Source organism: Chinchilla lanigera, unplaced genomic scaffold (genome assembly GCF_000276665.1).
Source record: "Chinchilla lanigera isolate Chin_1 unplaced genomic scaffold, ChiLan1.0 scaffold00007, whole genome shotgun sequence".
Lineage (NCBI taxonomy): Eukaryota > Metazoa > Chordata > Mammalia > Rodentia > Chinchillidae > Chinchilla > Chinchilla lanigera.
Genome location: NW_004955408.1, coordinates 29,825,280 through 29,851,438, shown reverse-complemented (window position 1 = coordinate 29,851,438; position 26,159 = coordinate 29,825,280). Strand labels below are relative to the sequence as shown.

The window sequence follows — 26,159 nt, the reverse complement described above, 5'->3', positions numbered from 1 at the left end:
CTACTCTGTTGTCTTTGAATCTCCCTAAGAATTTCTTCAATCAATCTGTCTTGAAGCTCTTTCAGTTATAATCTGCTACTGTTATACTGGAGCCCTGTTGGTATGGTGGTAAGGTTTAAGGAAAGAGAAGCGTTTTGTAATTTTACAATTAAATCTGAGCTTTTTAGTGCATCTGAGTCCTGGGTTATGAAATTCATAGGTATCTATCTCTTAGTTCCATCTCATCCCTCTGAGGAAGATGCTGTTGAGGAGTAATTGTTCTCACCTTGAAGGAGATGGGCTCTGATAAGATTTTTTTAGTTTTGAGAAGGAGTCTCAGTGTCTGTGTTGCTCAGTCTGACCCAAAACTCCTAGATTCAAGCTATCCTCGTGCCTCAGCCTCCCAAGTAGCTGGGGTTACAGGGATGAACTACTCCATCTAGCTTAGAGCATATTTTTAAATGTTTTCTTTCCACTTCCCCTTGCTAGAGATAAGAGATTTCTGTTGAATCTTTACCACGTTCAGCCTCCAACAACTTGTCAAAATTACCATTTAAATTTCCCTACTAGTTTGTGGCTCCAGTAGCTTGTGCTCCAGATAAGCTGATGGTCAGTCACTGTGTCTCTCTCGCTAGATTTTGGGGTGGCAGCCCTGCAACTTCCTGTGCCCATCCATGGGTCCAAGATAAGCAGTTTCCTTTCAGTTCTTTCAGTTTGTTGAGCTTCTTTCTTACTGTAAGCATGGGAATGAGGCTCTGTACATGTTGATGCTGGCACAAAAATTTGTTGTTGTTGTTTTTTAATGCTCTCAGAGCACAGGGCTAGATGGTGAAAAAGCCATCCTTTTCTATTTGTCCTTTGGGGAAAGGTCTGCAGGGGAACAACTCTGTGAAGGAAAGGCCCAGTGGTGCATCGGTGATGCTGGCCAGGGAGCCAGCAGATCTTACAGATGCTAGGGGTGCAGCAGATCGCACCCCACTTCACTGCCTCATTCTTACTTCATCACTCCTCACTCTGACTAGGCTCTGTCTCTCCTCAGACCTCAGCTACAGCTCACCCTGGGTCCTGCCCACTAGAATCTTTCATAACAATGGATCTAGCCCTGCCCCCACTTTTCCGTTTGAAAACCCTGCACCCCTAGAAAAAAACTACAGCTTGCTTGCTGTGGCATCTACAGATAGATCCTCATGACTCACCCCCAATCTCCTGTTCCTGCACAGTAACAAGACGCCAGGAACACCTGCACCCAACATGCCCAGGCCTGTGTGGATCCCTCTGGAAACACTTCTCATCCTGATAACTTAGTCACGGTGCCACACTCTGGGTCCCACTGATGTCCTACAGGGTCCCTCAGCCCCAAGAAGCCTGTCCAGCTCCAAATCCCATCTTCCTTGAGAACTCATGGGACAGACACTTTGCATCTCCCTGTGACTGCTTTCTTCCTAGACGTGGGACGTTAACAACTCCAGCAATCCTCCACACCCAGCTATTCCAACTGAGGAAGGTGATCTGCTAAAGAGACCTACGGGTACCTGCTGTTCAGGGTAGGGGCAGGAACCTGGCTCTGGAGGCAGACCCCAGGGGCACCCATGCCAAACTCTACTACTTCCCAGCTCTGTGACCCAGACAGGCTACTTAACCTCTCTGTGCTTCACCTTCATCTTCAGTAAAACATAATAAATGGGACCTAACTCTTAGGTTGAGGCCTCTGGGAAATAATGCAATACAGGGAAGTTTGTGTGTGGTAAATGCTCAAGAAGTGGTTGTTACTATTAGTACAACACCCACATTGGTCAAGCACCACGCCGGGTACTCAGATGTCCTAGTGCAGTGATGGCAAACCTTTCAGAGCTTTCAATGATAACAAACAGCACCCTGCTGCACATGTGCCACAGGTTTGCCAACACTGTCCTAGTGCATCTTATCCAACCTCAGTAGGCCAGCAAGGCAGGGATATTTGTTTGCCTTCACAAAGCAGGCAAACAAGCCCCTGAGGAAGACAAAGCCATCTGCTTCCCCTGGGCAGCTCAGCCCTCTCACATACTCCTGCAGGTACGGGGACTCAGGGAGGCTGCATAGAATTGGGCTGTCTGGGGACCCACCTGCACCTTGATGATGGAGGTGATGGCAGCAGCGATGGCAGGGACACAGAGGTGGGATGTGCCCCAGCCTGGCTACTGACTGATCCCGCAAGGTGAAGGCATCTTCTTGGCCTTTCTGCTCATTCCACTCCCCTGGTACAGATGAGGAGCTGCCAGTTTTTGAGGTCTTCCCACGTGCCAAGTGAACACACAGGTGGGTGCTTTGGTATCACACCCATCCCGACAAACTCTAAGAGGCAGCTGTTATTGCCCCGGCTACATCCAGGTCCAAAGGGAAGTGGCCAGGCCTTCAAGGAGACTGATATGCAGAAAGCACCTCCTCTCCATCTCCTCTGCTGAACAGTTGAGGCCTGTCTGCCTCTCACTTCAACCAGGTAAGGCTCAATTATCGGGCAACATCAATTCTGGATTACAACAACCCCAGTTTAGATGTCAGACCTCAAGCTTAACACCAACTACCTCTGTCTAAATCTCTTAGCTTACACACAGGTTGTACAGTACACAAACCATATAACCGCATGGAAGAGCCCCACATCATTCTCACAAGAGGAGTTTTCTTAGACCAGAGGTGTTGATACTACCCTTTTCAGCTCTCCGACTTCAATCCCTTCCTTCTTCAGCACTTCAAGGTGTCCTGCTGTTAAACCAAGTTTAAGTGGCCCCAAGTCTCCTCTGCCCAAAATCTTTGGCCTAGGAGGAGCACAGAGCCCCCCAACTCCCACTCATTGGCCCCGGGCTTCCCTCCAAAGGCTTCCTCCAAGATCACACCCCAGTCTCAAGGTCTTGCTCCGCTCCCATCCTTCACCCTTCCTTGGAAGTCATCTTGGAGATTGCTGGAAATCTCCCCTCATGCTACAAGAACACTCCAGGGATTTGCCTACTTCTCCCCATCTCCTTCCTGCCACCTTAAAACATGGTTTCCCCTCCTTCCCCCAAGCCTTGGCTTGAGACACTACTGACTTACTGCGTCTACCCTAGATCCAGCCCTGTGGATCCTCAGTTGCTCTTCTTCCTGTCCTCATCTCAGTGAGGTAGGATGAAGCAGCCCTCCCAGTCAAAACCCAACCAAAGGGAGCATGACGGTGGTCACATGCAAGGGAATGCACAGCTGGGTGCTTTGGTATCACATCCATCCCCACTAAGGAGACTGAGATGCAGAAAGCGCCTCCTCTCCATCTCACTGCTGAATAGTTGAGGCCTGTTTGCCCCTCATTTCAACTGGTGAGGCTCAATTACTGGGCAACATCAACTCTGGTTAGATGTCCAGGTGGGGACCCAGGGAGCTGCCTGGAAACCTAGAGGGTTGGCAGGAAGGCGGTACTGAACCTTGTGCCTTTGGCTTCTCCTCCCATCTGGACCTGCCATCCCCTCTCCTACCCTAATTCCTGGACAACTAAAAGAGGTGTCAGCTTTTTCCCATTCCTCCTCCCGACAGCAAAAGGTGACAAACCAGGGTCCACAACACATTTTGTTTGGCCTGTCATACTTTTTGAAAGTTTCATTTAGCTGCTATCTTTTAAAAATCCGATTTCACTTAAGAATCCAGCATTCTAGTTTCTTTTGAAAAATCAGAAGATCTGGTAACATGAGGTCCATATTCCAGCATGTGACAATCAGGTGGAGCTGGTATCTGCTGTTCCTTTCTGTGGGGCTTGTGCTCTGGCTTCTGAAGTTCTAAGCCTCCCAACTGCAATGGCCACCTACATCACCCACTGTATCTCTGCATGAGGCAGTCCAGCGGAAAGGGCCAAAAGTGAGGCTAATTAGAAGTTGTCCAGTTCAGTCCTTTCCACTGCCTGTAGGCCTCAGCACACAAAGGAGGGCAGAGTACAGCAAGCAGAAAGGCAGTGAGAGTTCTAGTTAAAGCACTTTTCAGACTTTCTGTGATCACTGTATATTGCCAGCAGAGTCCCAGGCATGATATGTGTCCTGCTCCAGTTCAAGCCTTCCTTTGGGGGTCAGGCTGGTGCAAATACAGAGCTTGGTGTTTCTTCGGGCCACTCCACATCCTATCAGAGCTGGGCCCCAGACCTAGGTTTCATCCTGAGCCTGAGCAGCAGTGTGGCCTGTAGGTATAGGCTTCCTTACTGTCTACGCGACTCAGCCAAAGGTACACCAGGGGGTTGCAGCCTTGTCACAGTCCAACATGATGTTGAGAACAGTGCAGGGGGCCCCGCCCACAGACAGGGCTGTGCGGGAATCCACACGGTACTTCACAGTGTTCAGGCCTCCCTCCCGGTCCACCTTGAATTGCTCCTGGGAAGGAAAGGAAGAAAGGGCATCTAATAAAGATTTCATGCTGCTGGCTGTCCCCTGATCTCACAGGACCTCATCACTGAGGTTCCTGTGAAGCTCATCAAGAGAGACCCAGAGCTCAGAGAAGTGAAGTCTCTTGCCCAAGGTTGCACCCATGAATAAAGCAGGAGAGCAAAGATTTTTCCTTTGGAAAAAATATGCTTCCATGAAGACGCTATGTGAGGACAGGCATCTCAGCTTCACAAGTCTGCTAGGATTCTGGCACTGCTAGTTAAGCTTCCCCCGCCCCAGCCTGCATGGACTCTGAGGTATGGGCTGACCCACAGTGCCCAGGTGGCCTGTGGCAGCAAACACAGTGGAGCATGGTGCCCAAGCAGAATGCCACTGACCTGAGCAAGCAGAGGAGGACAGGACTATGTGGTTCTCAGAACTTGGTGAAATGCTCAGGCCTGTCAGTTCCCCACCTACCACCTAAGGAGACCAGCCAGTACCTGTTTTTGAGCTGCAATACGCTTCTGATCCCTCTTCCGCCAGGCTGGGTCATGTAGGTGGCGAAATGTCTTATAGCCAGTAGTGATTCCCGAGGGGCGGAAAAGCTAAGGAGATCAAGGAAAGTAGAGGTAAGGCCACCCCTCCTGGAGCCTTGGCTCTCACCACTAGCTTCTCTGGGATCCCACTCCCTGCCAGGAGACCATAGGTAGGGGCTTGTATTTCCACCCTGCAGAAGAAGGAAAAGCACTAGCAGGATAACCACTGCAAGTCAGGTTCAAGGCAGGGGTAGGGGGCGTCTCCAAACCCCAGGAACTTCTCACAGCAAGAGAAGGCAACCTCAGGGCAGCTACAGTGACTGAGGAGGTGGCAGGACCCAGGGCAGGGGGAACCTTACCTGGAGCCCAGCTCCTTTGATGCGCCGGTAGAACTCGTCATCCTCTCGGCCCCAGCCCCAGAAGCGGTTAGACATCCCGTTGCACTGACATAGAGACAGGTAGCATCTGTCACCTGCCCCTCCTCCCAGGGTGCATTCTAATCCTAATGCTTAGGAGAGTCCAGCCCAAGCCCTCCAGGCTCCCCTTTCCTCCTCTTCCTCTCTCATGTTCTGAGTGGATACCAGGCATTCGCAGGGCCCGCCACCTCTGTGGTATTGAGGGTTGGAAGCAGCAATCAGCACATCCCAGTCCTTCTCCCTATTCTAATGGGGCCTTGAACTTGTATGAGATGATTAGTGTCACAACAATGTCTGGTCAGAAAGGGTCTCTCTGGAGGATGGCTAGTGGGTGGAAGTGTCAACTGATACTGGTTTGTCTTCCTCTCATACACTCATTTCTCCTAAAGTGGCTCTGCCATTGTGTCTTCCTGTGAGACACAGGAAGTGACAGTTGTACTCTATGACACCTATTTTTAATCTTAACTTTACATAAAGCAGGTTTTAGCCATGACTTGAAGAGAACAGAAGGTCAGAGCCTAAGCCACTCAGTTCTCACTGAACCAGGGACAGACCAAGCAAGAGCCACTTCAGCTCAGTTCAGGGACTCCTGTCTGGGCTGCTGGGGAGGAAGGGACTCCATCGCCCGCCAGACCAAAGCCTAGAAGGAGCTACAATAACCCTGCAGGATTACACAACTGAAACTAAGAGGTTCCTAACACAAGAAAGGCAGAGCTGAGAGATGGAGAGAAATGGCGTTCTAGTGACTCTGGAGGAGGTAGGCAAGGTGCACCTGAAGCCAGACTCTCCCTACCCCATGTTTCAATTTTGGACCAGCACATCTTGTTTTCCGCTGCCAGCTGGCATGCAGGTGTGTGATGCTATAGCAGAGCCCTGCCTGACTTGCTCATTTCTCTTCTTCTCTCATGTCTCTGGCGGCCACTGGGTCCCCTGCTGGGTCCGGGCAGGACTTCATCTGCTGGACCCCAGGATGGCTGCTCTATCTTGCCAAGTGTGTCCACTCAGAGCAAGATAGGATGTGGGTTGGGGGTCCCTAGCTCTGAGCAAAACAGGTTGGGCTGGGCCTCACCAGCTGGTAGTGCTGCTTGGAGAGAAGGAGGATGCCGCCCACGTAGGTCTTGTAATGGTAGAGCGGATGGAGCTCTGGGGAGGCCACATGGAAGGGCCCAGCCTCAGGGAAGCCATAGTCCAGCTCCTCATTGAGAGGGAGCAGGTCCACGTCATGCATGGCAATGTAGTCTGTGCTGTTGCTGCTCTCCAGAAAGCCCGCATTGATGAGTGCCGCCCGGTTGAACCTGTGCAGGGTGGTTAGGGTTGGGCAGGGGGCAGAGAGCTTGCTCAATATGTGGCTCTGTGTCCCAACTCTGCATGACAGTCCCTGCCCCTGGAGCCTCCGCTCCCCTCAGCCCAGCACTGACTTTGCTGCATAGGGCTATGCCCTCTACTCATTGCACAAGTTTACTGAGCACTTATTAAGTGCTAGAAACTGTTTACAACTGCAGTGGGAGACACATCAGGGAGAAAACAAAACCCTCCTCTCAAGGAGCTGACAGCGCAATAGGAGTAAACAAAGAAGCAAATGAGAAGACGTAACAAGGCTGACAGTTATGAGGACTGTGCGGAAAAGCCAAACTGATGAAGAGGGTGAAACTTGCTGTGGGGATTAGCAGCTGTTCCCTTAGACAGGGCTGTCAGGGAGGGCCAGGGTGACAGGGCAGCATTTGAGTAGAAATCCAAAGGCCTGAGGGAATGAGCCATATGGAAGCTGGGGGAACACAGCTCCAAGCACAGAAGGCAACAGCCAAGGCCTGAGGCAAAAGGAGACAGCAATAGAGCCAGGAAGAGTGAAGGAGTGAACGGGGAGAGGCCAACAGCTAACAGGGCTGATGAGGCCAACTGCACTGAAGGACCAGGGCACGGATGCTGGATGGGTGAGGAGCTGCTAGGGGACTTGCAGCAGAGGTGCAAGGTGCTTGTATTTTAGGAGGTTCACTAGTTAACATGATGAGAAGGGTTGTAGGGGCGGGAGCGAAAGGAAGGAAACCAACTGGGAGGAAAGAGGTAATGGGGGCCTGATTGGAAGAGGCAGCAGGAGAGACAGCGAGAAGCAGGCAGATTCTAGATATACTCTGCTGATGAACTGGGTGCTGTATGGCAGAAAAAGGCCAAATGAGGATGACTCCAGAGCATTTCTGGCTTGAGCAGCTAGAAGCATGGCATTCCCATTTCCTGAAATGGGGAAGTTGGCAGAGGAAGCAGGTCTGGGTAGGCAATTAGTAATTCAGCTGCAGTCACATTCAGGAGGATGAGACAGGAGGATCACCATGAGTTAGTTCAAGGCCAGCCTTGGTTCCACAGAGAGTTCAAGGCCAGCCCGAATTACATAGCTACATAGTGAAACTCTGTCTCAAACAATGAAAAGAAAAGAAAAAAAAGAAAAGAAAAGAAAATTCCACTGTGTTCATGTAAAGCTCAAGTGCCTCTGAAACTATCAAATAGAGGACTTGCTGAGGCAACTGGATGTGCAAGTCTAGAGTTCAGAAAAAGGTCTAGAATCTGGGCTGGAAATATAGAATCCAGAGTCAGCAGGAATTTAATGCTGTGAGACTGGATGAGCTTTGCAGGCAAAGACTGCAGCTCAAAAAGAGGAGATGCTCAAGCATTAAGCCCCAAGGAACACTGATATGAGAGAGATGAGGACAAATCAGCAAATGACATGAGCAGGGATGGCCAGCAAGGATGGAGGAGAAGCACAGGTGCTGTCCCAGGAGCCAAGTGGGCTCTTGGGATTACTTATGTCCCAGCATAAGTAATCTGCTTAGCAGATGTTGCTCTCAGATTGGCAGGATGAAGGTCGGGGATTAAGGAAGTGGAGCTCATTGGTGATCTCAGTGTGGGCCATTTCAAGGTCATAATGTAGGTCAATGTCTGAGTGGAATGATTTCAAGGGAAGGCGTTCTGCTGCAAAAGGGAGAAGTGGGGTGACAATCTGAGGGGATGTAGAATGGAGTATTTATTTCCCTTTTCTTTTTAGAGGGGTGCTATCTGAGTAAGTCTGTATACAGATGTGAATTCTTCAGGGCAAAGGAAACACCAATGATGCAGGAGTAAAAGAGGACAGGTGTTCCCTTGAGTGGGAGGGACAGGAGGAGCCCAGTTCCACAGTGGGACAGTCGGCCCCTGAGAGAGTGGGACAGTCATTCCTAGTCACAGGAAGGAAGCTGGGAGGTGAGTAGAGGTGGTGGGGAAGACAGAAGTTCTCTTCCAACTGGTTTCGTTTTCTTATATGAGAAGCAAAGTCATCACCTGAGAGTAAGGACAAGGCAGGAATGCCAAGAGGTGATGCGTAAGACTGCCAGGGATGGGCTGGAGGAACAGACACTTCCAGCAGGACTGGGAGCCTTCCTCCTGGGTCAGGGCTCATCATCAGAGATGAAGGGTGTGGCTGCACATATCGCTATTTAGGGGTAGGAGGTTAAGGATGGATCTGACAGGGTGCTTTTTAATGATGGACCAGGTAGGGAAAGAGAAAGTAGAGAGGAGAGCTGGTATTGAAAAGAGGGGAGGACCCATGGACTTGTGGACTGGGTGGGGTGCAGGAATCCTTGGAAGTCCACCTTCCGGCAGGAATAAGATGGACAGAAAGGAAGTAGGCTTTGGAGTATGAGATGCTTGAATGGTGGTAACTGAGAGAAGCAGTTTGCGAAAAGGGCAAGGACTTCAGGATAACACTACTGCGGGAAACTGCAGGACCCTCCCTTTCCCTAATCCCCCTAAACAATCACTAGCAAGTCCTGCCCACACTTCCACTACATAATTCTTAGCCCCTTCTACCACCCTGAGTGAGCCAGCATCATCTCTGATGACTTCAGTGACCACCTAGCCAGTGTCCCTGTTTCCCTTATCCTGGTTTACTCCACATCCAGCAGCCAGAGTAATCTTTCTAAAATGGAAATTGATCTGTGCCCTCCCCAAAGATTCCCACCATGCCTAGTGAGAGGGCCCTACCACCTATACCCTCGGCCCCTGCCCTTGGCAGCTTCTCACAGGCCTGAGTGTATTCAGCATTGGGAACAGGTTCTGAGTGGCCTGAGCAAGGTTGTGGGGTGGGGTTACCTAGTTAGCAGTGAAAGGATGGGTGGTCCCTACCGGAAATGATCCACCTGGTTGAGCACGTAGATGTGGTGCTGGATCTTCTTCCTGCTCAGAAAGCGGTGCATGTGGGGCACAAAGACCAGGAGCTCCTCAAAGCGTTCACGAAATGGCACCAACACTGCCAAGCGATGGGGGCCCCAAGATGCATCTTCTTCCCAGTGTTCAGGGGGCAGCTCTGGGGGGCAGGCCTGGAGTGGACCCAGGGTCTCCTGCCCTTGTCCCCTAGCTGCCCTGGCCACATCACCAGAGCAGCTGAGCTGCAGCCAGAGTAGGGAGAAGAAGCCCAGTAAGAGACAGGCAACGAAGAGGTGGAAGACGGAGCATTTCCGGGGGAGGCCACCGAGGATCCACCTGGACCTGGTATAAGAATAGGGCTGGGGTCAGAGGGCAGGGCCAAACTGAAGCCCCAACAGACCCCTTTCCTGGCCTCCCCATGCATAAGGCATACATGACTGGTGTACCCCAAGCACCTGGAAATTAGTACAAAAGCAATTTTAATGTTTTTGCTCATGCTACTGCCATAATAAGAATCCTGCTTACTTCTCTAAGCCCAGTTCGTACTACCCGACTTTTGCGACACTCTTTGAGCATTCCCATCTTGCAGGCTGCTGGAGATCTTTGATGTTCTCTTACTTTCTGTAAGTGAATCCTCATCTGACCATGAGCTATGTGAGGGCAGGGACAAGGCTCCCTGTCTTTTATACTTGCCCCTCCCCAGAGCAGTGCCTTGATGTCCTGAGCCAATGGCAGGAGCCCCACCTTGGAGAGATGCAACCCACCGACTTCCAAACCCAATCCCCCGCAGATTCACTCCGGCAGAAATCTTGACTTTGCCCTGCTTCTCAGGCTGACCAGAAACCCCCCAAGATAGGGGTGTGTGTTGACATGAGTCCCAGGTCAAAAGACCAGTAATTACTCTGGGAAGATCAGACCTGCCCTCAAAGCAACGCAAGACAAAAATGCACAATGGCAGTTCATAGGATGAATTTCAAACCTTCAGTCCCAGAGGTAGCCCATGAGACAGGAGAGACAGATGAGGGAAAGAAAGACAAGGGATGGTGCAGCACCCAGGCTCATTTCAGAAACTGGACAAACACGTGAATATCTTAAACAATGCAGTGACTCTGAGAGACTGCCTTTAGGTTAGCAAGTACAAGAAACAGGTGGAATCACCTGATTCCTTTGTCCTACCTCTTGAACTTCCAGAGGATGCAAGGACAGCAACTGTGAAATCTAAGAGAAACATGTCCTGTATAATCACACCCCTCCCCAATAATCTACAAAGGAATTGAGTTTATAACCTCTAAGAGTCAGGAATTAGTTACCAAGTCTGACAGACTACCTCCAAACTTCCTTTGTGATTTTCTTTATTCACTGAGTTCTTCCCTGCTCAGACCCCTTTAATCTTAGACTGTTTACAAGATAAAAGCCAACCTCCTTAGCCTGACCCTTACAGCCCTCTGTGGCTCAACCAAATCTCCAGCTGCTCCCTACCACTCAGTCTTACTCTGAATAACTCAGGGCCTTTGCACTCACATCATTCCTTCCTGCTCCACCCCTCCCTCACACAAGCTGCTCCTTCTGCCTGATATGCTCTGCTTTACTGTATCTACCTGGAAGTCCTCTGCTGCACAAACTTCAACGTCATGGCCAGCACTGCCCATTACTATCTCTTTATGAGGTTCCTTTGTGTTCCATGGTATCTGGTAATGCCCTCTTTAACGCACCGGTGATGTCCCATGACCCTGCCTGTTAGACCATGTCAGTTCCTATCTGTGGTCCCAGCACAAGACAGACAGCAAAAGGCTTGCTAAGTGAGTTAAGGGAGGGTTAAGCAGTCCAAGGCATGCTTGAAGTCACACACTAGAGCCAGACCACTCCCTACCTTTCTCTAGAGACACAAATGCCAACCTGGAAGCCAGCAGCCCTGAAGCCAGGTCCAGATCCCACACACAGCTGAGAGGTGGTCCAGCGGGACACCCTCACAGGGTTTCTGACTTACCCCCCATGGTCCTGCGGTGGTTGTTTCCGCTGGGGAAGAGCAGAGCCTAGTCCCGCATGTGACCTGGGGAGACTGGAACCTCTACAGAGTCTCTCTCTCCCTCTGGGCTCTTTCTGGGTGCATGGTGAAGACTGTGAAAATGGACATGGGGCAAGCTTCCCCCTTTAGGGGAAGACGCACTGACCATTATCCAGGAGTACGATATGGATTGGGCCTTCCATGCACTTCCTCATGCTTTTCTTTTTAATCTAGACTGTCTTTTGCAATGAGGCTCATGTCCCCACAGGCATTCTCATCTTGTGCTCTTAAAAGCCCAAACCCCAAAGCAATTGAAATGAGCCCAGAGCCCCATTTTTCTAGATAGTGGGCTATGAGAACAGCCGCTCCTGGTGCCACTTGGTGGCCAGCTCCAGAACTGCGTCCCACTGTTGCCAAGGCCAGACCACTCCAGCTCTGAGGGGCAATCCAGATGACGCTTTGTCTCCTTCTGCCATCATTGCACAAGGCTACTAAGGGGTGGATTCAAATCCAGGCAGGGTGGCTCCAGAACCAGTGCTTAATTACTACACTAGCCTGCATTTGTAGCATGGATCTTTGTAGTCCTATGTCAAAAGCATAGAATGGATATCAGTAAAATTTTATGGGAACAGTTATGTATTAGGATCAGGAAATAGAAATGCTCCTCCATTCCCATTTCTTTCTTCTCTCAAACATCCGTGGTAAAATGTTTGAATATTTGATTCCTCTGTATAGCACTTCAAAAGAAACTGGAAGATGACTATCACCTCCTCTGTTCCAGGCACAGTGCCAAGGGTTTTACAGATCTAATCTCCTTTAATTCCCATACAGCCTTGCAGATATTAAGATCCTCATTTCAAAAATGTGAGGCTAAAGTCAGAAAGAGTAAGTATCTGGTTTTGGTCACCTGGTTATTAAACAGAGCTCTTGCCCATGGCTGACTAGACTGACTTCTATTATATTTCTGATTTCTCACCTCAACACCAAGTCTGAAGAACCCCTAAAGTGGCAAGAGCTGTGCCTAATAAATTCCAGAATCTTACAGCACCTAATAAATTTAGGATATATAAAGGGAATGAGATGTCATTCACTGGATAAAGATCAACTATCATGTGTACTAGGGAAGAAGAGTTTTGGGAATACAGATCAAGCCTAAGCATGGGTGTTCCTCTAAGTCTAGGCAGCCAAATCGCTTCGCCCATTTTGCTGTAACAGGAAACGTCGTTAGCTAAAGTTGGGCCAAGCTCACACCTAACACATGGGGCAGGCCCCATGCAAACACAGCTGCACAGGAAATGAACTAAGGGGTATGTGAAAAGTGTGTAGCACAAGCCAAGCAGTGGTCAACCAGGCAGAGCACACTAAGCTTCTGTCTGGTGTGTTCTTCTGGACTGGCAGCAAGTTACTGAGACTCACGAAGGAGAGGGCAGGGTTTGAGGCTGGGGGATCTGATGGGGGAGACAGACACAAGAGAAAAGGAATAAAGGCCTTCAGAAAGCACGGAAAGACAGAAAGATAGACATCCACTCCAAGAGGCCAACGCAGTCAGAGACCCGCAGGACGACGGACGAGCCAATGGAGAAAACCAAACACACACCCAAAAAAGACACAGAAGAATTCTCAGAGAAACAGAAACACAATGAGAGAAAGACAGACAGAGAGACAGAGAGAGACATAGAAGAGAGACAGAGAGATAGAGAAAGACAGAGACAGAGACAGACAGCGAGCCACGCAGAGCCAGGGACCCACAGGGAGAGCACAGACTGAGATCCGCAGAGACGCAGACGCCACGGCCGCAGGGCGGCCCGGACAAGAGCGGCCGCGGGAGGACAGGGCCCGCGCCGGCCGCCGCCGCTCACCTGCCGTCCTCCCAGGGCAGCTGTGCCGCTTACCTCCGGGAGGGGAACATCGTGGGGGGAGGCGGTGGCGCATGGGGCTCGAGCTCCCAGCCCGGCCCGCCGGGCCTCCCGGGCCTACGCGGCGCCTCCGCCTCCCGCCCCGCCCAGACCCGTCCGCCCCGCCCCCCGGTCCGCCGGGTCCGTCGCTCCGGCCGAGCCGTCCGCTCCCAGGAGCCGCCGCCCGCAAGGTTCTGTTTGCAGAGGAACAAGTGGGCGCTTCCACCGCCACGCTGATTTCCACCTGCTCCCGGGACCCACTTGACATCCTGAGAAAAGGAATCCCCAGAGACCAAAAGCCACCCAACAAGTCACCGGACTGGCCTGGACTCAGACTTTAGACTAACAAAACCAGCGCTGTGGATACTTCCTCTCTTCCAGAGAAGCGCGGAGCGGCATCCTTGTCAGCCAGGGGGTGCACTCTTCCCACCACATAAGCTTGGAGGGGCAAAGTCCAGTTTAGAACTCAGTGCTGGGTTCTGCTCAATCTCCGGATCATAGTTAGGAGCCAGGTTCCGAAGACAGATTCGATTTGAAACCTCGCTCTGCCAATTCAGCTATTTGGGAGCAAGCCATAATCTCTGTAACTTGTTTCCTCACATAGGTATGTAAATGTTTCCTATTCTGTAGGGTATTAAGGATTAAAGGGAAAACTGCAGACCCACTTAGAGTGCTGGACACACGGCTGACGCTATATAAATGATAGTTATCATCCAAGAAGGGGTACTTTGATAAGAGCTCAGGTGAGAACAGAATTCAGAGATAGGAAATTGAGCTATCTGCCCTGTCATTCTGAGAATTTAGCTGTCCCCCGACTCCCAACCTGGAAAAAGAGTGCAGCATTTTTGTTGTTTTGTTTGAGGTAAGGAGGGTTGAACCCAGGGCCTTTTCACTGAGCTACCTCCCCAGCCCTTATTTTCCATTTTGAGACAAGTTCTTGCTAAGTCACTACCATAAACTGGCCAGGCTGGGCTGGAATTTGGATCTTCCTGCCTCAGGTTCACAGAGTGCTGGGATTACAGGCATGTACACACCCAGTTTAGAGCCCCAAAGTTCTTAAGATTTGACCACCTCTGCTCTTCCAGGCAAACTAAGTGTTGGGTGAATATTGGTCCTATGTGTGAGTGCAGGACAGAACCAGAGTGCCTCAAGCAGTCAAGCTAACTCAGTATTTTAAAAAGCATCCGCCTGGACAATTACAGTCATTAGTCACTAGGCAACATTATCTCTCCTAACTTTGCAAGAGTATAGACGCCCCTACTGTTAAAGTCAGTCCTCTTCCCATCAGGTAAGAGGTAACTCCACCTGACTCAGCTCTTATCTCTTGCCTTTATTTTTCTCATACCCACAGCAGTTTCTCCCCAGGGTACAAGAGATAAAAGAGGTTCCCTACAACTAAGTTTCCTATTAAACAGCTAACACCTAGTAAGATCTTAACTATATGCCAATCATCATTCTAACTCCTTAACTACTATCTTATTTGGTCCTTAGGAGTAGGTATTTATTATCCCTTTAAAAGTTGAGGGAAGGGATTGGAGATTTAGCTCAGCGGCACAGCGCCTGCCTGGCAAGCATGAGGTTGTGAGTTAGATTCCCGGTACTGGGGGGGCGGGGGGAGAACAAAAAAAAAAGGGGGGGGGGACTGAGGAAGAGAGGCAAATCAAGTAGTTTGGTTGCACAATCTATCTTCATCCATCTCCCACCCTGGCTAATCTATTATCTTAATCACTCTGCTGTACAGATGACTATGGCTAGGAAGCTAATCATTCTCAGCAACCCTTTTCCCTCAAGACTCCAAAGTTTAACATAGCCGTTCTCCATTTTGTGACTGTCCCAGGACACTGCACCCTACACCAAAACCTTGACAAGTCTGGCTGGCTTGGCTGAAGATGAATGCACAGCTGACCTGCAGAGGTCACATAAGGCTATTGAAGGAAGCAGGACTGAGGGACCATGTTACCTGGTGGGCCCGCCTAGAGCCACTCAGTTAGTTGCCACATCACAATTAAGTCCCACGGTCAGATCTCACCATCTCAAGAAACTAAATTTCACATGAAAATCCAAATAAACTCATTTTTAAATGGGGCATCCATTTCTAAATTAGGTTGCTAATAAGCAACCTTAATATGACAGGATAAGAATGGCATGTCACCTTTGTGAGCTTTCAAAAACTCACAATTCCATCTGTTCATGCAACACACTGGATAAATCTCTGATGAGGGAAAAGCTACAAAATACTTCACCTCTATCAGTTGACATTATCAAGGAATCATCAAAACACAAAGACTAAGAAACTATCACAGCCAACAGGAGCCTAAACAGACACATAACTAAATGTGATACGGAATCCTGGAACATAAAAAGGACATTAGATTAAAAAAATAAAGAAGGTATTATGGGCTGGAGTATAGCTTGCCTAGCATGCCAGCACCACAAATAATATGACAGCATAACCATAATTTCCATGAATGTACTATCCTAACGGGAAGGGAAAAAAAACTATGTTCACAATTTTTCTATAATTCTGAAGCTATTAAGTTACTTTTTAATTGGAGGCCTAGGTGGCAATATTACTACATCCCACTGGGTGAAAGTCCCAAATTTGTGTCCTTAGTCCCAGCCTTTCTTGTATACTGCTGGATTCATCTTCCTGAAATTTATCTTCAGGTGGTTCTCAGAACTTGCAGTTGACAGGTGGGTAATGTCCAACACTCCTACTGGGCACTCGAGGCTCTTCTTTTACTTATTTATTCATTGATTTTGGTCTTTTGTACTATGTACAGGCTGGCCTTCAACTCAGTGATCCTCCTGCCTCAGCCTCCCAAGTGCTGGGATTACAGGTGTGCACCACCATGTCCAGCTAAGGCTCTTCTAACTTGAACCAAACCTTTCTTTCCAGCTTCTTCAAACCATCCTCTCCAAATGACCCAGAATATTCATCCATCTCCCTACCAATTGTTTCCCTCTGCTTTTTTCTAACCACTTCTGCCCAAAATCCTTCTTGGAGCTGAGGATATAGCTCAGTGGTAGAGCATACGCCTAGCATGCCTGAGATCCTGGTACTTTCCTCCATATTGGGCAAAAAAACCAGAAACACCTTTTCTCCTTTGTGGTCCCCATAATTCTAGCCCTAATCACAGCCCAGGAACTCGCCCCATCAATAGCATTCCCAACCCTCACTCAACACTTTCCCTTATCAAGCACTCATGTGTGTGTGTGTGTGTGAGATTCAGTATTCAACCCAGGGCTTCCACAATGAGCTACATCCTGTCTTTTTAAAAAAATTTTACGACAGAATCTCACCAATCACTAAGTCGTCTGGGCTCCCAGCGGTGGGATTACAGGCATACACCACCATGCCTGATTACCAGGCATTTTCTCACACCACCCACAGTTTTGCTCACCTATTCTGGAAAGGGAAGGGAGCATACACCTAGCATGCTTGAGACATCACAAGGGAGTTGGCACTGAGGAAATGATGGATTTGAGCCCAGCCCCATAGTTTATTTGCTGGATGGTCTTAGAAAAACCCACTACCTTTGCCACACAGACGCAAGGAGAGGACAGGAAGAATGAAGTTCACAAGTGGGGTTCTCTTTGGAATATAAAACACTTTGCCTCATAGGAGAACTGACATTCTCTTAAGTGTCATGCCTACTGAGATTAACTTTACACTGGACAAGAAGTCAATAGTCTTTTTAATTGGGAAACCAATATAACAAACCTAGACTCACTGAAAATGAAATCAGTAACCAAAACTCTGTAGGTCCCATCCCCAACCAGCACCAAGGCCTCTGCCACCCTGATAGCAGCTCCTCAAGCCCCAGAAAGGACAACGATGTGAAAAAGCCAAGCCCAACCTCTGGGCCACTTGCCCACACTGCAAACCCCATCCACACTGCCCTTCATGGACATACACACCCTAAATGAGACATGGGGTTTAGGCCAAAGGAGAGAACAGCCAGTTTGCTGGGGTATCAAGGAGTCACAAGCACACCCCAACCTGCTCAAAATCCCAAGTTAGCAAAAAAAGACCGAAGATTGGCTTGCCCACCCACTACCCCCACCCCCATCCATCCTGGATAGCAGCCTCACAAATCCCTGATCAGTAACACTGTTATCTTCAGGTGCTAATGGGGCTCTCAGGAGCTTCACTAACCCCTGGATGATTACTGCAAAAGGTCCAGAGGCCAGGGGGAAGGGACAAGCACTTTGTCCCATCACCGGCTCAGGATCAGCCAGCCAAGCTGCTGCTCTCAGCTTGTGCCTGGGGATGCTTACAGTCCCCCTTCCCACAAGAACATCTACTGGTGAACTGAGAATCAGTCCTCCTGCCAGAGAAGAATCAGTTCCAGGATGTTCTTTGTCCCTCAGCCTGGGAAGCAAGATGGCATGTGTGGCCTAGGAAGGCTACACCAGCTTCTTGGCTTCAAAAAAGCTCTTGAGATGTCGCATCTGCCAGACGCCGATGGCCACGAGGATGAGGGTCTGCAGAATAGACCACCATAACACCCGCTGGTTAGTACTCTCACTGGTCTGCCGGAAACGCTCCTCTCGCCACTGTGGGGGAGAACAAAAGGTAAGTCTGGGCTGGCTGGGGCTGCTATAACTGCTGGGTTCTCAGCCTGTGAGGATGCCCAACAGAACTTTCCCAGTGTTCTTGCCAGCTGCTTGCAAAAATCACTACGTGGGAACTGTATGCACCCTCAACAGCCAGATCACTTCAAGCAACCTAATCATTTCTATGTCAGTTTTCTCATCTGTCAGGTAGGTAGGTGCCCGAAGGAGTGGTACGGTAGTGGTGGTATCATTCCATACGACAGAGCTATTCCGAGTGTGCAGTATTAGACTTACTCTGTCCGGGACTCTCAAAATGCTCTTTGAAGATCGTGGGCAGAGACTGCAAACTGATGGCCTGGGGACTGATTCTGGCCTTTACATGTTTTTGGTTGGCCACACAGTGTTTTGCCAACATTTAAAACTCAGGAAAATTTCACATAAAAACCCACACCTCTAGCTCTTGAAAAATGCAAGATCTGAAAACCCAGGGCTGGCATTTCTGCAAGGAGGCCCTTGATAATACTGAACAACAGCTGTCCCTGCTGAGATGGATTACTCCCCTACTATTTCATATAGTCACACGTTCATTTGGGACACTTTTGTCTCATTCCTGGCCACAAATGAGTTTGAGACTTTGGGTCCTGGGAGCATCTGGAGCCATTTAAATAACAGCCAAGGTGTTCGTATCAATTCCTATGCTGTCATTCTCTGTGTAATTGTGATTCAATAAAATGAGTCTATGTCCTCAGTTACAGCATGGACTTAATAATACCCATCCCTACCTTCACATCTGCAGTGTGCAATAGGTAAGGCCCTTGGGTATCTCATAATGAATCTGCCATACAAGACCTGACTGAGCCAGGGGCCTGCTTACAGAAAAGTCTACCACTTCTGGTCCAAGCACTCACCCTCTGGTAGTTTTGCTCTTTCTGGATCTGGTCCACTTGTTCCACTAGCTGTCGCACTCGTAGCTGCAACTCACTCAGCTTGTCTTTGGCAGCAATTTCTGCATAGTCATTAGCATGTTCACCCACCTGGATGTCAAGGTGAACTCTCTGGGAACAGACAAGGAAGATACCAGGAATCAGAAAGCCTGTTCCACCTTCCTGCCAGGGACTGACAGCTGACCCCCCACTTTCCTTCATTTGTTCCTTTTAGCCAATAGACTGAGGTCCTCAGTGTCTAGCCCTATGGGACTCTTGAGTTCACAAGCCAGAACTATAAACCCGAGCTGCTACTCTGACCAAAACATATACAGCTTGTTCTCTGTATTTGTGGGTTCTACATCTACAGACTCAGTCAACTCCAGATCAAAAATATTCTTAAAAGAAAAAGCCAAAACACTGTCTGTACTGAGCATGTACAGACTCTTTTGGTCATTATCCCCAAAACAGTAAGTACCAACAATTTACACAGCGTTTATATTTCATTAGAGATTATAAGTAATCTAGAAATGACTTAAAAGTGTACAGCAGGTGTTACGGTTTGTGTGTGTCCCCCCCAAAGCCTCATGCAGTCATGGGGCAGGCTTTTAGAGTCTGATTGATTATGGGTGTAAGAGCTACACGCACCCTGGGGTGGATAGTTTGCATATATGTAAGGGAGAGGAAGAGGGTGCTTGAGGCCATTCTGCCCTTGTGGATGCTTGTTCATTCGGCTGTGTTCTGCCTCCCTGAGCTGTAGCTCTCTGCCATGTGCCACTCTGCCTTGTAATCTGCCAAGTATGGACTAAAACCTCCACAAACTGTAAGCGAAATAAACCTTTCCTTCCTTAATTTTGGGCATCAGGTATTTTGTCCCAGCAATGAGAGAAAAGTAACCAAGACAGCAGGATACAACTGGATGTAGAAGCTGAATGAAAATGGTATACCATCTCATATAAGGACTTAAGCATCCACTAATGAGGTGGGTATCCTGGGACTGAGGGATGACTATGCAAAGAGCTCAGCCACTGTGCCCTGGAAGTTCACTGAAAACCCAGTGTTCTTGGGAGACACAAAATCCAACATACTTATCTCACATTCATAGTACCAAACATCCCCACCAAGCCATAGAGGCTGAAAGCTTCAAGTTTCACATGTGTGTACTTACCAGCATGCCTCCAGCAAAGAGGGAGAACTTGGTGGAATTGGAGTGAAGACAGATCTGGTGCTCACCAGGGGTATGAGAAGTGAAAGTGAACCTACCCTCAGAGCCATACTGCCGGGCCAAGATGACCTAGAGAAAGGAGAGGGGCTTCAGTCTGTGTTACAGCAGCGATTAGGCTGGAAGGAAATGGCACTGAAGGCTCTAAGCACTAAAAAGTTAACAAAAAACTCACTACTCAAAAATCTAAAGCTGCTCAGCAGCAGCTGCCAAATTCTTGCTGGGAGCTATCTGGGGCAGGAGTGAAGTCTGACATCAGGCTGGCAGTGACTTCTCCTGGGAAGGGCTTTCCTTTATAGCTCATTTCAACTCTTTCTGTACGATTTCTTTTTTAAAAATGAAAGGTAACTTAAAATGATAGCTAAGAGTTTGGGGCTTCATTCTAATATCCCTGTTTGTCAAAATTAGAAGCTGTTCATTCTTTTTGAAAAGTGTTCTGTGAAATCCTCGTCTAGACATCACACCTTTAAAGCTACCAGCATTCTTTGATTTCTACTACCACAATTAATCCACCCACCACCTCCTAATACAAGTGAATTTCCATTTCATAAGCCAGGAGAATGGCTCAGGGAAGGTAACTGACTGGGCCAAGAAGTCAGCAGGAAGATGAGAGGAGCAGCTGGCATTTCAGCAGCCCAAGTTTGGCCTGCAGTGAAAACCCAGAACCTGCCCACATCAACTGTTGTTCTCACTTCAGCAGATGCGGAAACTAAGACGGGAAGTCACAAAGCCTGCTGGGTGGAAGGTAGGTCTGCTAGGTAAGGGGCTGGCTCACCTTGTCCTCTGGATCCTTCACCTCCACGAACATGCCAAGCCCGGGGGTGGCAGGCTGATACTCCTCGCGCTGCTTGTCATACAGCTGCGTCCTGTAATTTCCTGGAAACAAGAGAGGAGAAATCAGGTCAGCACAGCCTGAGATGGGGCTGGATCTGCACCCAGCAGGGCACACAGCAAGACCGGAACTTCCTAACTTCAGAAAGCTGAGTGTCCCGCACCCACCGCCCCGAGACTACAATCCTGCCCCAACACTTCCCTTCACCCACGCACCTATGACCATGGTCTCGTCCGGAATCTCTTCAATAAAACACTTTTTCTCTGTTTCCCCAATGTGGAAGTAGAGCGCGCTCCCGCGGGCTGCAAACCACAACAGCAGCACAAGGGCCCGCATCGTTTTACCCATCCCTATTCCGGGTCGGGTAACAGACCACACGCCCTGCTCCGCAGCCATCTTGCCCCACCTGCCCGCGCAGGCGCAGCGGGTCGAGCCACGTAGCCCTGCCGACCAACCGCGGTGCTTCTTGGGACCGCGAGTCTGGCAGGGTGGACTACAAGTCCCGAGATGCCCTTGCAGCCGCGGCGCGGCGGTACCGCATTGGGACGCGGATACTACCTGGCGCGGAACTAGGGCTCCCAAAGTGGGAAGTTTCTTTCCTTTGATTCTCTTAAGTGGCCGGGCAAGTGGAGGTGGTTATCAGCTTTTTACAGATAATGAAAGCGAGGCAGATTGTTTGAGGTAGAGCAGAGGCAGTCTTTGAATCTAGGGCCCCTGACATGCCTCAGCACACCATCTGCCACTTCGGTTTACTTCTGCTGTTTTACATGTTTAAAACAAAATAGTACAACAATGCACTAATTTATACTCGAAAAAAATTTAAAGTCTGTCTTTTATCACTTATTTGTCTCCAAATTCCATTCACTCTTTAATCTGGTCTTTATCCTCCCACCGAGCATCATCATCATCATCTCCACCACTACTGCCACCAACACAGACACACGCCCGCCCGCACGCGCGCTCTAGTGCGGAATCCTTCCCAACCAGGATACGGTGCCAGGGTGGCTGGCGGGTAAAAAGGTTTTGGTAAGGAGTGTGGGCGAATTGGCCCAGATCAGAAGAGCTTTTGCACTTGCTTGATGAGGTCAGCAAATGTCTAGGTCTGCCTGTCGTGTCCTTTCCGGACTTTATCCAAATTTCAATGTGTTTTGAAATCTCTTCGGAGTTGGTGGCTTATGGTTTTGACTGCCTCGCCTCTTCATAGAAGACAGAAGTTTTCTCTTTACTTTTGGTTCTGTTGTTTTCACTCAGCAGAAAATTTCCTGGAAATGAGTTCCTGTTTCCCTCCAATGGGAAGTTTTTACCTTGTTTTTTCTGAACAGTAACAATATTCTGTAGTGTGGCTGTACTTTAGTTTTAACTATTTCTCTGATGAAAGATGATAAAGATTTCTTTCCTTCTAATTGTTCTTATAAATGTGGGGCTGGGGATTTAGCTCAGTGGCAAAGCACCTGCCTGGCAAGCTCAAGGTCGTGAGTTCGGTTCCCGGTACCGGAGAAAAACCAATAATAATAATAATAATAATAATAATAATAATAATGCTGTAGCTGGGCGTGGTAGTGCACACCTGTAATCCCAGCACTTGATAGGCTGAGGCAGGTGGATTGCCACTCTTTGAGGCCAGCCTGGGTTCTGTAATGAGTTCAAAGCCAGCTGGAATTACATAGTGAAACCCTGTCTCAAAACAAACAAACAAACCCAAATAACAACAATAATGCAATAAAAATTCTTGTACATTTGCCAGAAAAATTCTGTAAGACATTGTTTTGTTGATAAGAGATCACAAAATTTTCTCTCCAAAATCTTTGTACCAATTTACAATCCCACTAGCAATGGTTCAGAATATTCGTTTCCTGGTGCCATGGTCAAATATTCTTAGCCTTTTTAATTTTTGTAAAACCAGCAAATGAAAATTTGTATTTCATTATCCTTTTAATTTATATTTCATTGGTCATTGAACTTTTCCTTTTATTTTTCTTCTGTGAATTACTGTTTTTTTCTACTACTCCTTTATAGCTACATGCTGTTACTGTGTGTGTGTGTGTGTGTGTGTGTGTGGTCTTGTTTTTGCTTTCTTTGGTACTGGGGATTGAACCCTAGGGCCTTTGCACTAAACTATATCCCCAGCCATTTTTTATTTTCCGTTTTGAGACAAGGTCTCACTAAGTTGCCCAGGCTGTGCTCCAACTTGCAATCCTTCTACTACAGCATCCCAGCGTGCTAGCATTACAAATGTGGACCACCTTGCATGGTGTCTGGGTTTGGGGGATATTTTGCAAGGGGAAACAATATAATATAGGATACATATTTTACAAGGTTATTTATAATAGTCACCCAAAGAATGATATACAAAAGAGTACAGGAAATCTGTCCACACGCTATAGACCAGGAATCCAGCTGAGGGCCTGGATCCCGGGGTAATATCCTGCATGAGTCCAGCTGAATATCTAGAGCCCATAACAATGCCTCCCACAAATCCAACTGGAGGCCCAGAGCCCATGACAATATCTCATGCAGGCCTGTTTCATGGATCTGCACCGGGAAGGTCCAAAGGTCAGTGGTGGAATCTGGAAAGCCTGTGCTAGCGGGATGAAGGATCTGTGCTAGCAGACTGAGGGATCTACGCTGGAGCCAGGAAGCAATGCTCAAAGTAAGAACCAGAGCTCCCTGGAAAGGTACCACAGCTGTCTTCAGCAACAGTGAGGTCCCAAGCTCCTCTGATGGCCGAGTTCCCAACAGGAAAGCCAATGAGACAAGCTTCTCCAGGAGATAGACTGGCAGTGCACCATCCTCCCCTCTGGAGCCAGGAAGTGATGCTCGAAGTGAGGACCAGAGCTCCCCCAAAGTGAACCAAAGCTGTTCTCAGTGCCAACAAGATCCCGAGCTCCTAGGAGGATGAAAACAACCAAGGTCATCAGGAAAGCCAGCATGACGAGCTTCTCCAGCAGAACCAACAGCCCCTTACAGCTTCTACTAGCTCCCAACAGCCTTTCCCAGTTTGCAACAGCCTCACTTCTTCTCCAGGTCTGCCTCTTATGCTGCTGGCAACAATCCTCAGGTGGGCCTCCCACACCCAGTACCATGCTTACTCAGTTCAGCTGGGTGTTATAAGTTGACCACCAGTTGTCAATGCACTACACATGGCCATATAGTTTCATTTGTATAAATAAAGGGGTAGATATATGTATACCCATGTCTTTGTTTTTGTTTTTTGAGACAGGGCCTCACTATGTAGTTCAGGCTGGCCTTGAACACACTATGTAGCCAAAGCTGGCTTTGAACTTGCAGTGATCCTCCTGCCTCAGCCTCCAGAGTGCAAGGATTACAGGCATGTGCCACCGTACCTGGCTTGTACCCATGTATTTGTACACAAGAGGTTATTTCTTCAATTCATACATAACAAACAGGTAACTGCTTATGTACAAAAAGAATAGGGATCTGAAGATGCGTGGCAGGAAAACAAATTTATTTTTAAAACTTTTTATTGAAGCATAACACATACCAAAAGTGTGTAAATTAAACATTTATATTTTGATGAATTTTCACAAACTGAGTACAACTTATAACCAACATCAGATGACGTAAATTTATTTAATATAGTCACTGTCTCAGCATTTATTTTTAGGTCTAGCATAAGTTACTTGAAACTCAGTAATACACTGTCACCTTTGGCCTAGTTAAAGTATCCCCTCCACATGTCATTATTTGTGACACAGCCTGCTTCTTCCCCATCCTCTGACCCAAACTCCAGCATACACTATGATAAAAACCTAATGGCCGGGCTGGGGATTTAGCTCAGCGGCACAGCGCCTGCCTGGCAAGCGCAAAGTCGTGAGTTTGATTCCCGGTACCAGAAAAAAGCAAAAAAAAAAAAAAAAAAAAAAATTGGGAGTTTTTGGCCGGGCGTGGTGGCTCATGCCTGTAATCCCAGCACTTGGGAGGCCGAGGCAGGAGGATCCTTGTGAGCTCGAGACCAGTCTGGGCTACAAAGTGAGATCAAGGCCAGCCTGAACTGCATAATGAGACCCTGTCTCAACAAAACAAAACAAAACAAAACAAAACAAAACAAAACAAAAAAACCTAATGACCAACACCAGTCATATAAATAAGTTTCCCTCTTCCTGTGTATTCTCCACAACTCTGTTATCTAACAGATAACATTCACAGACCTCACTAAAGGTATGAACGCACAGAGCCTCCCTCTCCTGCTCCTTACTCACGGTTGAACACCCTGTCTTTGGACTTCCAGCCCATCCTTCTGTGAACCCCTCTTCTCTTCTGGCTCTGTGAGGAATACACTGCTTCTGTTATGTCATGTGTATTGTTGGCTGCCTGTGTCTCACCTGACCATCACATTCAAACTTAACTCTCCTGGTCAGGGTTCTCCTGGATGGTGGCTGTGTTGGTAGGAAAATGTAAGACACAGGTCAAACAAGAACCATGAGGGTGCCTGCCAGTGCAAACAGGAGACACAGCTAGTCATGGGGTGGATGCACAGGTGTGAGACATCTGCCTAAATAAAGAAATATCCCTGGAGCCCCATTAGGCCGGGCTAGAATTGATAGCCACACTCCAGAGAGCAAACTCAAAACCAAATTAGAGGATCAAGAGATGGTTTTGTCTTTAATTATATACTATTTTCTGTTTTGTAAAGAATTTTTTTGTAAAAAAAAATTTTTGCAATGTACACCTTTCACATTTTCAATGAAAATTAATTTTTAAAAAATCAAATTATCAATGCCTCTTGTTTAAAAAACTATAGACCATTCCTAAACATCCAAAGCTTTAGACACAGACATTGTTTAGAAGTACAGGTCCTACCTTGAATTTCTGTCCTCTGTATTTCAACAAATGTCCCTGCAGGGACTTGGTATAATAATGCAAAGCCAGATTCCTAACTATGTATAGGGTTGTCTTGATGTTTTCTGTTGATATGCAATAGAATTCTTGAGACTGGGTTATTTATTTATTTTGTGGTACTGGGACTTGAACCCATGGCCTTCCTTGCTGCTGTGACAGCTGAGATGAACTTTGAGGGAAGGCCCAGAGACAAGAGGGAATGCCAGTGACACAGAAGGATCACAACTAGAGCATGCAGGATGGACAGGCAAGACTAGTGGCATGCAAAGTCTGAAGCGACAATAACAATAGGAGCCAATAAGTGGTAAGTTAGGTGAACCAGCACTGTGCTTGAGAACAAAGATGTGGAAGAGAAGCAGGCAGACAGGGCCACCCCTGTTCTCTTTCTCTCTTTTATTGTCATTGGTTTTTT

The 26,159-nt window shown here is 48.2% G+C and overlaps 2 protein-coding genes across 2 annotated transcripts; both read right to left on the bottom strand.

Moving 5' to 3' along the window:
* Window positions 1–3,547: 3,547 nt before the first annotated feature.
* B4galt7 (xylosylprotein beta 1,4-galactosyltransferase, polypeptide 7) lies at window positions 3,548–13,457 on the bottom strand. The gene is made up of 6 exons (XM_013506598.1): window positions 13,348–13,457; window positions 9,430–9,792; window positions 6,350–6,575; window positions 5,224–5,307; window positions 4,829–4,933; window positions 3,548–4,337 (listed from the first exon to the last, which is right to left on the bottom strand). The coding sequence occupies exons 1-6, from the start codon at window positions 13,362–13,364 to the stop codon at window positions 4,182–4,184; spliced, it is 951 nt and encodes a 316-aa protein (XP_013362052.1). The 5' UTR covers window positions 13,365–13,457; the 3' UTR covers window positions 3,548–4,181.
* A 3,573-nt stretch (window positions 13,458–17,030) lies between these two features.
* On the bottom strand, window positions 17,031–21,314 carry Tmed9 (transmembrane p24 trafficking protein 9). The gene is made up of 5 exons (XM_005376460.2): window positions 21,103–21,314; window positions 20,831–20,931; window positions 20,002–20,127; window positions 18,819–18,965; window positions 17,031–17,910 (listed from the first exon to the last, which is right to left on the bottom strand). Exons 1-5 carry the CDS (start codon window positions 21,281–21,283, stop codon window positions 17,761–17,763), a joined length of 705 nt encoding a protein of 234 aa, XP_005376517.1. The 5' UTR covers window positions 21,284–21,314; the 3' UTR covers window positions 17,031–17,760.
* Between the last annotated feature and the right edge of the window lie 4,845 nt (window positions 21,315–26,159).